Below are 11,310 nucleotides of genomic sequence, written 5' to 3' on the forward strand. Positions count from 1 at the left end.
CCAGGGTGGTCGACCAAGGTGAACACGCAGATGATATCGCTGCCTGGATATGCGGTCGGAACTTTGAGCGTCTATATAGGACCATGCAGGTCACCCTGGACAATGTTTCGTCCTATGGCGTAAGATGGGGTCTAACCTTCCAGCCGCTGAAATGCAAATACATGGTTCTATCCAAGGTCAAACAGATTCCGGACGCTCTTCAACTTCAGCTAGGACGCAATATCCTGTCCAGGGTGACGTCAAACAGATATCTAGGGGTTACTATAGACGACAATCTCACATGGGCGGCTCACATCCATGGTCTGATCTCGACTTCTCTGGAGCGTCTCAATCTTTTGAGGGCGGCTTCGGCGACTGACTGCTGGGCCGACAGAGCAGTCCTTAGACTGCTTTACACCCATCTCATTCACTCCAGGATGGATTATTCCAGCTCTCTCTATGCGTCGGCCACTTCCACTGCTCTTGCTAAGCTCGACAATGTTCAAAATGCAGCTCTCAGAGTCATCCCGCCCTCAATGGCCATTAGTCTCATGGAGGTGAAAGCAGCGCTTCTTCCATTGTGCTTCAGACGCTATTTGTTGGACCTCCTTAACCTCGCTCCGTGCACCGCGGCGGACACTCCTTCTTACTACACCTCCTTTTTGAGGGAAGGATTGTCTTCCTTCGAGACTTTGGAACATCACTTCCCGTTGGGAGGCTTACTATTCCTCCTCAGGGCTTGGAGTTTGGCACAGGCCCACAACCTGAGCTGGCTCTTCAATACATCCCGTCGCCATTTGTCTGCTCACTACCACTAAGGAGGATAACAGTTCGGATATGCTGTGACAACTTTTCCTCGTGGCTCTAGAACCTCTCCGAAAGAACGCTACAGTCATCTATACCGACGGCTCGTTGGCTGAGGGCTTGGGTGTGGCGGGTGTGGCTTTCGCGATCCCGCCTATCAATGTCGGTGCGACGCGTCTTGTGGATTCCAGTCATCCCATAAATAGGATCGAACTCTTCGCTATTCAAATACGCGTCGGGCAACCTCCAAGGCACTTTGGTTATTTGCTCGGATTCGAAAAGTGCTCTGACGCAGCTACACTCTCGTTCTACGGACCCGGTGGTCACCACCATTTACGACCTTTGTGATGGATACCAGTGGCCCATAACTCTCCTGTGGTGTCCGGCTCATGTTGGAGTTCCGGGCAATGAAATGGCGGACCGTCTGGCTGGAGTTACTAAGCTTCTACACCCACCAAAGTTGTTCTTCCTCCTCGCGGAAAAGGTCAGGTTCACGCCGGATTCTCCGACGTCGTTTTGGCTACCTGTGACATTTTACGTAAAACCATTCAAGCTTGGGGTCATTCCAGGACAGGTTTTCCCACTTGTTCACCCGACCATCGCCAAATTTCGTGAAAACTTGTATTTAGCGTTAATTTGGCCGTAGAAGTCGATTCTGAAATTTGCTGGAAGACTGGTTTAGCGGTTGCTGAGATATAGTGTAGTCACATTGAAAACTACCATTAACCATTTTTTATCTCAGCTTCTACTTAACCCGAAAATTCGAAAGAGGGCTCATTTCAAAGGAATTGAAGAGCGTAATGTAAATAAGCACTCAGGTTCATGCTATATATAAGATAAAATACAATAAATCAAGTTTTAAATAGTTGACCTTTGACCCTGAAAATAGCTCATTTATAATTAAAAAAAAATTCCGCATTCCCTATACCCGCGCTTTAGTTGCAGTCAAAAAACTGCGAGGGTAATATTTTTTTGTTTTAGAGAAGAAAAATTATTTTGGATACCCTTCCTTAAATAAATATATAGAAATTATATAGCACTTATGAGTTTCGAAAACAGCCCCAAGACCGATCGGGTTTTCGGAAGGGTCGGCGGGCGACGGATAATGCTTTCAGGTTGACTGCGGTGGCACAGTGCGCCCTCGCAACCAACCAACATTGTCTACAAGACGCCTTCGGGAGTGTTCATCACCACGCGCTCCTCTATTAAATCCAACGTTGCGAGGAAAAGGGTGCCTGCCGCAGTGCAATTTCATCGACAAGGACTCAAGAGTAGTCAGTAACTAGGACACAATGGTGTCTTCTGGACGCGAAGCCTTTTCCAATCAACGCGAGGTGAACCTATAATTATCGCCTTTTGGGTCAAAATGTAACTTAACTATCTTGTTTTGGTGTCAACGATAGCGACATCTGTTGAAAAAAGGGCTACTTGTCGTCGAGCCGACACTTGCTTTAAGGCCCGACAACGGATTTTTTCGTGATTTGAAACGGTTTTAAGCGATATTTTACCAGAGATAATTTAGAGTGTTATAATATAAATTCTCTGATTTAACTAGGTTCACACTTATGGTCGAAAACAATTGAAAGCGCTCAGTGGTGTAACTAGGGTAATTGTCGCCTAAAGCAAGCACAGAAATCGCGCCCAGTCTGCAAGGACTATTTAAGAGGTGTTTGGGACAGGTGGAATTAAAAATGACGTGTTACCATACGCACTGAGGCTTCCTCTATTTAGGAGAAAGGAGATTAATGACTAGTTTAAGCAAAATAAAAGATAATTTTATTAGTCTAGCTGATTATTATTACCTCTGGTATTGACGTCAGATCAACTTCTTAAAGAGGCTAAAACGTTTACTGAAGATATAATTTTTGTCACATTACATTTATTTTTTATTTTTGGCCATTTTGCGCCCTTCTTCAAGTGCCGCCCATGGCACTTGCCATGTCTGCCATACCCTAGTTACGCCACTGGAAGAGCTTCGAAACCTTTTTAGATGAAACGCGTATGTGTGAACGTGGCTATAGTTGAATCGTATTCGTATTACCGAGCGTATTAGCTCGTCGTATTCTCGGGCGTATTACAATCGATTATAATTTGGTTGGCTCAAATTTGGAACTTTGAAGGCGAGGTTTGAATCTCATGCAGACGGAGCCCCTTTACAGGGTGGAAAATAAGGAACTAATTAAAGTAAACCTGTGCGTGGCAGTGACCATCGACTTAGCCTTCGACCCCGTGCACTGAAATACCTGAGCTGATCCATAATAGGTATCTGTAGACCAAGTGGAATTTAAGGCCACCGAACTATTACAATTTCCCTCGCGAAATTATGACGTATAGGGAATGTAAAGCCACCTGCTACTCGATTTTCGGGCTGAATTTTTCAAACACCAGTGGGACCCTTTTATTTAGTGGTCCAGTGAACCACTGACCACGTTCGATTTAATTTTTAAACTGACTGGTCATTTGCCTAGTCACACCGCATTTTCTATAATATTCGAACAGCTAGATTGGTTTTGGTTGCGAATAGATGAATCAAGGAACCTTGTGAAAGTGTGTAGTCGAACAAGAATCACGGAATCAAAGAATCAAGAGTGGAATCACGGAATATTAAGGAATCATGGAATCTGGGTAGAATCTAGAATCTTAGCAGAATCAAGAATCTTGATTTCAGATTCCTTGATTCGGAATCTCGTACACGATTCCTCGAAGTGACGGACCCCTCGAAAAAACCCGGAATTACCGAAGCCTACAAGCACTTCTGAAGGGAGGTGTTCGTGATCCATCCGCCATTCCGAAACTCCCGGATGGTTCTCCAAAGCTGGACACGTCAAAAGGATGTGACTTAGATCTTTGACCTCATGGTTACAGAGTGTGCATGTTGGCAAGTCAGCGAAAAGTTGGGCCTGTCGTTGACCAGGCAACAAAGCACCACAAAGTTTCTTCTAAAGATGGCGGCTTACGAGAATGCCATGAACGTTGTAAACTAAGCCTTTGACAATAAATATTATTTTTACATGATTTCACGACAATATATGAAGGAAGAAAATATTTTATTTATAATTTAAAAGTAAATGTTTCATCGGAAATTAGCTAACCATTCAATATTCTCCGAAATTCATTTCCGTTCACAAAAAAATCATGTTTATTTTCTTCAGCAACAAGTAAATTCAATTAGAATATTAGCTGCCACTTTTATTTATACTATCCCCCTTTTTGACCAAGTGAGAATGCTCGTAGCTATTCTCATTATTCTCAAGAGAACTCGTGAGAAGAGATGACGTCACTTCCTGTGAGAAGGACCGTCAAAAATTTTACAAGTGAGAATTCTCACTAGCAAGGCAAGAATTCTTAGAATTTTGACGCGCCCATGGCGACTATATGCTAGAAAAATATCAAAAATGACGTCAGCAAAACCCGGAAAATTTGATTTAAAAAAGAAGATATTGTAAATGTGCTAGAGCCTAGAATTTTTAGCACTCAATTATAAATATTATAATTATTTTTTAATTTAATCCTACGATAATTTATTGAAACCGTACATTTTTTTAAAATAATTCTATTTATTTTAGGAAATAGCTAGCACGAATGTATCACAAATTACGCTGTTTATTAAAACACATCACTAAAATTGCTTTTGGGCTCAGGTACAACATATCAGAGAGTTAAATACTTTCTGGACAGAGGTTTTTTTTATATTTTTTCACTCTTTCTTTAACATCAGTTACGTCTTTTGCATAATTATCAAATGGTGGTCTAACATATTTTCTTAACAGCACCGTACTAAGATTTTCATATTAATCACACCTTTAACCTTCCCTTGCAATTTTCATATTTTTTTATTCATTTTGAAAATAATCCTTCCTTGTTTTCGAGTTGAAATGGGTCTTTGTGATGTTTTTGATTTCCAGAACTTACAACTGAAACTTGAACTCCAACATTAACCTTAGATATTTGGCTAGACAGTTCCCATGGTGTAGTGAGATTCTGATATGAATTGTCTTGGTCATCTAATGATGTAATTGTAGAATTCATACTTCTATCTTGAGACATACATAATGGAGTTGAAAGGTCTTGAAACATTGAAAAACTTGATGAGTTGGAATGTATACATGTTGTCAGAAATTTATATACCGGTGCTCCAAGCGATCAAACAGCCTACTACACCGGTGGTCTCATCAGAATTCTTTACGCCAAGGTCCACGAGCCCAGACAGGTGACATATCCAGAATGGTCTCACCCTCGACGCAAGCCACTCATCCCGACCAAAGGCGCAGCAATGGGGCGACCATCTTCCACTTCACGCACAGGTGTGGGGTAAAGAGTGGATGCTGTAGCAACTCCAGCCGACACCCTACCAACGTAGGAGAAAGAGCTCCTAAAAGGGAACGACGGGCACACACCGGTCCACGTAGCCCCGCACAGCTGGCACCGGAGATCCCGGTGTGCTCCAATGCGCCTCATAACGAGACCCGCCGACCCTCACCAGGCTACCCAAGCTTCCGAGGCGGCCAGTTTGCCTGGACCCTCTCCGTTAGCCTGAGGTGAAGCTCAGTTTCCAGCCCAAAATTACCGAAGTAGGAGCTGGAGATAAGACCATTTGATCAGAGCTAACATCTCCCAGTGCGCCAACGCCCTTATGGGCTACAAGAGCCGGACTTCGACTCCCCGGTAAAGCCACCAGTTATTGCACACTCTGACCCATTTAGGGCCGGTTGGAATGTACAGCTTTAATTAGCTTTACAACCTGATGTTAATCTTATATTTAATTAAATATTTATAAATTATATTAATCTTATATTTAATTAAATATTTATAAATTATATTAATCTTATATTTAATTAAATATTTATAAATTATATTAATCTTATATTTAATTAAATATTTATAAATTATATTAATCTTATATTTAATTAAATATTTATAAATTATATTAATCTTATATTTAATTAAATATTTATAAATTATATTAATCTTATATTTAATTAAATATTTATAAATTATATTAATCTTATATTTAATTAAATATTTATAAATTATGTTAATCTTATATTTAATTAAATATTTATAAATTATGTTAATCTTATATTTAATTAAATATTTATAAATTATATTAATCTTATATTTATATATTATATTAATCTTATATTTAATTAAATATTTATAAATTATGTTAATCTTATATTTAATTAAATATTTATAAATTATGTTAATCTTATATTTAATTAAATATTTATAAATTATATTAATCTTATATTTATATATTATATTAATCTTATATTTAATTAAATATTTATAAATTATATTAATCTTATATTTAATTAAATATTTATAAATAATATTAATCTTATATTTAATTAAATATTTATAAATAATATTAATCTTATATTTAATTAAATATTTATAAATAATATTAATCTTATATTTAATTAAATATTTATAAATTATATTAATCTTATATTTAATTAAATATTTATAAATTATATTAATCTTATATTTAATTAAATATTTATAAATTATATTAATCTTATATTTAATTAAATATTTATAAATTATATTAATCTTATATTTAATTAAATATTTATAAATAATATTAATCTTATATTTAATTAAATATTTATAAATAATATTAATCTTATATTTAATTAAATATTTATAAATTATATTAATCTTATATTTAATTAAATATTTATAAATTATATTAATCTTATATTTAATTAAATATTTATAAATTATATTAATCTTATATTTAATTAAATATTTATAAATTATATTAATCTTATATTTAATTAAATATTTATAAATTATATTAATCTTATATTTAATTAAATATTTATAAATTATATTAATCTTATATTTAATTAAATATTTATAAATTATATTAATCTTATATTTAATTAAATATTTATAAATTATGTTAATCTTATATTTAATTAAATATTTATAAATTATGTTAATCTTATATTTAATTAAATATTTATAAATTATGTTAATCTTATATTTAATTAAATATTTATAAATTATATTAATCTTATAGATAGATAGATAATTTGGATTTATTACGTGCTAAAAAACATACATAGTACTTTCCATATTCTAACACGCTTTAAATTAAGTCAAGTCATTGTTAATATATAAAAATATATAACAATGTATATAAAAAAGAAATTCAATAAATTACAGGTTACATTCAAAATAAATTACAGGTTACATTCAAAAATTCCATATAGAAAATAACAAAAAAACCAAAATAAATAAATAACAAATGTGGTATCATATTTTCGACTAAAATTAGAATTCTAATTAAAATACATCAAAATCCTTGTTAGGTATTAATACATTTAAAGAAATTGCAAATTTTGAGTTGTTAGTTTCAAAGAAGTTTACATTTTCAACTAGCCTGTTACATTTATCTTGTAGTCTAATTAGAGGGTTTATATATTTATTTGGGATGTTGAAACATGAAATACTTCTGGTATTTTTCTTTGGAATTCTGATATTCACATTGCTAAGTAAGTTTATACAATCAATTTTGTTAGTGAGAAGTTTGTTTAAAAATAAAGCGTCTGCTCTAAAAAATCGATTATATATTGTTTGTAAATTTAAACTATTTAAAATCTCAATGTAATTGTCAGGTTTGTTTTTTAAAAAATAGTGATGATATAAATGTACGAATTTTCTTTGAATTCTCTCAACCATTTTAAGTAAGTAATTACTACATCCTTCCCATACTTGCAGACAATACTCAATTTTGCTTCTTACTAGGCTTATATATAGATTTACGAATACAATTTTAGATTTTAAATTTCTAGCAATTCTGCAAGTTGCGTATAATACACGTGAACAGTCGCCCTTCAGCTTGTTGATGTGTTTAGCATACAACATTTTATGATCAAACAATATTCCGAGGTCACTAATTTGGTTACATCGCGTAATACTTTTATCAGCGATTTTGTAATTGAACTCTATGTAGTTGTTTTTTTTAGTATATGATATGACGTTTGTTTTTATAGAATTTAATGGAAGACCATTATTGGTACTCCACACATCAAGGTCACAAAGGTCTTTTTGCAAGGATATACAATCTATAGAGCTATTAATGTTTTTAAACAATTTGTTATCGTCCGCATATGTTTTTAAATTCGAATTATTTTTTATATTTAGAAATAGATCGTTCACAAAAATATTGAATAATAAGGGACCTAAGGCTGAACCTTGAGGCACACCTATATTTGTGACGTAACTTACATTAGTAATTCGACCGTTAATTTTTACCAAATTTGTTCTGTTTTCAAGATAACTGGCTAACCAGTTTAGAACCTTACCCCCCATACCATAATGGTGCAATTTACCAAGTAACAATTCATGACTCATCCTATCGAATGCTTTAGAATAATCTAGATATATACAATCAACCTGCCCGCGGTTTCGGACACATGTTTCCACTTCAGTGGCAAAAGACATTAAATTAGTTGTTGTTGAGCGGCCCGTACAAAAGCCATGCTGTTCGGGAGAGAGATAAACTTTAAACCAGTTGTAGATATATTTGTACATTATGGTTTCAAATATTTTCGCTATTACAGTGATTAGTGATATTGGACGATAGTTGTCAATATCACCTTTAAGTCCTTTCTTATAAACTGGTAGTACCAATGAAGTTTTCCATTGATTAGGAAATTGACCACATTTTAGCGATAGGTTAAAGATAATACATAAGAGCGGAGAAAATACGTCAATGCAACCTTTCACGATGTACGCCGGAAGATTGTCATAGCCAAACGCTTTACGCGGTTTTAGTTTTTTAATAGCCTCTCTAACGTCATTCTCCTTAATTACCAGATTTGTAAACGAACTAATCATTTTTATCGGGAAGTTTTCTAAATCATAGTTTATTTTTGAAATATCAAAAGGTTTCGTGAAATGTTCCTTAAAAATATTAGCTAACTCGGTCTTATCAGTAATAAAATTGCCATCATTGTCAATTATAATTTCGCCTCTTTTGTTTTTAAGTCTATCGTTCACATATGACCAAACCGCGTTTGAGTTATCTCTTGTATTTTCAACTATAGAAACACCAAAAGATTCTCTATCACGAGAAAGTAAGGTTTGAGATTGTTTTCGAAGTAATTTAAATTGTTCGCGGTCATAATCTTTTCTTAACCTTTTATGTTTCCGGTGATAATACGCTTTTCGAGATAGAGATTTCTTTAACTCATCGGAAAACCAATGCGGATATTTTATACGTTTCGAACCTTTCTTAAATTTTACTTTAGGAATATGTGTGCCTAGGCAATTCGAAATGATAATATCGAGTTGAGCCACTGCATCGTCAATATTGTAAAAATCCTTAAAACATGACCAGTCCCTGTTCGTTAAATCATGATAAAGACTTTTATAGTCTCCTCTCTTGAAATCAAATACTTCCTTCTCTTCACACCGAACACTTAGAGTGGGCCATAAAAGTTTAATAGATAAAGGAGGATGGGGTTTGTCAACATTGATTAGAGGACAAAGATCTACTTCTACTGTCATTTGCACATCATGAGTTAACACAAGATCTAAAATATTATTATATACGTTTTTATAGACATTATATTGGGCAAGTCCCAGATCATTTACAAAATCTAAAACTGCAGACGCTCTTGGTTTTATACCCGGGGGACATCGATCGTAATTGTTTAGTACCCAGTCCACACCTGGCACATTAAAATCTCCTAAAACTAAATAGTTTTTATCTAAGTCATAAAGTTTCGGACAGACTGCTGTAAGGTACGAAGTTATAATATCTAATTTGCACAAAGGAGAGAAATAATGGTTTCCTATAATGAGGTTTTTTCTGTCCTTGCCTGAAATTTCAATCCACACGCATTCGCTAGTCAGCTCTAAGTCCGCGCGTCTAATGGCGATTATGCTTTTGTTAACCAAAATAAGGGAACCACCACCTCTAGTATCTGTCGAGATCTGGATACGATCAGCCCGAAAACAATTATAGTTCGTTGGTATAAAGTCTATGTCAAAAAAAGAATGATTTAAACCAGTCTCTGTAATACATATTATATCGGCGTCAGAGGTGAGTAAATTAGAGTGCAATAGGTTTAACTTGGTTCTTAAACCATTTACATTTTGGTATAAGATTCTTAACGGTCTAAGAGTCTCTTCAGTCATTAAGTTCAAATCTTGTTTCAACCTTTAAGTCGTAGATAAGAGTATTACAATTTTTCCAGTATTGGAGGGTCCGTGACTAAAGGTAGGTGCCACTGGTTTGATTGCTCAGTAGTAGAAATTCCTTCTCCCGCTACCTGGTCGCTCTCGGATCTAGGTGTTAAGTTGTCCAGGGTTTTTCCGTCTTCTTGTTGGATTTGATTCCGGTACAGCCGTCCGCGGAATGGTTTAACGAGTATTCCAACAGGCCATTTGTTAGGATCAAGTAGGTCATCAAACTCGTCACTGCTACAGGAAACGTAAAACGAGGACGAGTGTTGGTCATGTTTGGTTCGGAATTTCAAGCAGTTGATAGTCTTGAAGTCATAAGTTTCAATTAGCCATTCTTTTAATCGTTTGCTTAAGACACTCGGACCAAACCTCGAGACAAACACCGCCTTTTTTTGAAGAATAGTTAAATTGTTCTTCGGGGCAGCTTCCAAAGAGGAATTTTCTTTGTTTCCCATAATTACCGTAGTTTTTCTATTTTCTCCAACTTGATTCGTTTTATTAGAGTTTCGGTTGCTATTAGAATCTGTCAATTTCGTATTTCTCTTATTTTTTTTATTTTTAACCCGCCTCGCTTTAGTCGCCCAGGATTCATCTTCATTTGCCCTTGGTGTTTCTTTAAGTTTCGTTGCGTCCACGGACAGAGGAGACGTTTGACTAGAATCCTGGGAAGGCGTTAGTGATTCGCAGACTTTTAAGGTCTCGCATGTCAGATCAGTAATGCGCGAATTTTGAATAGAAATGTCACGGACACTTGACACAACGTTGTTGAGTGATGCGAATGTACTTGAGAGGTTAGGGTTGTCGATTGGATTCTTAGTTATTTGAAGTATTTCCAACATCGTCAGGCACATTTTTTCATTCTGAGCTTTAAGTGCGGTAACTTCAATTTGTAACTCCAAAACTGTTGTAAGTAGAGATTTCAATATCAGAGTATCACCTATTGAATTGCTTTTATCGGAGCTAGCATGTTCAGACTGAACTTCTTCGTCGTCAGAGACTTCGCTTTTAGAGGAATCCAACGTTAACGAAACCTTTGATTGGTCGTTCAGAGTTTCTAATAACGACTCGTCGGTCTTCGACATCTTGCAATGATTACATTTAAAATTTGAAACACCGTCTTTTTCATAATAAGGTAGCTCAACCTCCGTTATATTGTAGCAGGAATAATCTTATATTTATATATTATATTAATCTTATATTTATATATTATATTAATCTTATATTTAATTAAATATTTATAAATTATGTTAATCTTATATTTAATTAAATATTTATAAATTATATTAATCTTATATTTATATATTACATTAATCTTATATT

The 11,310-nt window shown here is 34.6% G+C and overlaps 1 protein-coding gene across 1 annotated transcript; it reads right to left on the bottom strand.

The window, feature by feature from the left end:
* Positions 1-1,170: 1,170 nt before the first annotated feature.
* Positions 1,171-9,942, bottom strand: LOC149926756 (uncharacterized). Its single transcript, XM_090157751.1, has 4 exons — positions 8,103-9,942; positions 4,696-4,850; positions 3,521-3,722; positions 1,171-1,307 (listed from the first exon to the last, which is right to left on the bottom strand). Exons 1-4 carry the CDS (start codon positions 9,940-9,942, stop codon positions 1,171-1,173), a joined length of 2,334 nt encoding a protein of 777 aa, XP_090013877.1.
* Positions 9,943-11,310: the final 1,368 nt, after the last annotated feature.

Source organism: Leiobunum rupestre, chromosome 9 (assembly GCF_980474605.1).
Source record: "Leiobunum rupestre chromosome 9, qqLeiRupe1.1.hap1, whole genome shotgun sequence".
Taxonomy (NCBI): Eukaryota; Metazoa; Arthropoda; class Arachnida; order Opiliones; family Sclerosomatidae; genus Leiobunum; species Leiobunum rupestre.

Excerpts from the sequence above, each read along its gene's own strand:
- LOC149926756 (XM_090157751.1), bottom strand. The coding sequence starts at position 9,942 with ATGACTGAAGAGACTCTTAGACCGTTAAGAATCTTATACCAAAATGTA. Across the intron at positions 3,723-4,695 it reads TTGGAGTTCAAGTTTCAGTT|AAGAAACTTTGTGGTGCTTT; the intron begins GTAAGTTCTGGA and ends CGCCATCTTTAG. Across the intron at positions 1,308-3,520 it reads AGAAGTGCTTGTAGGCTTCG|GTAGCCAAAACGACGTCGGA; the intron begins GTAATTCCGGGT and ends AAAATGTCACAG.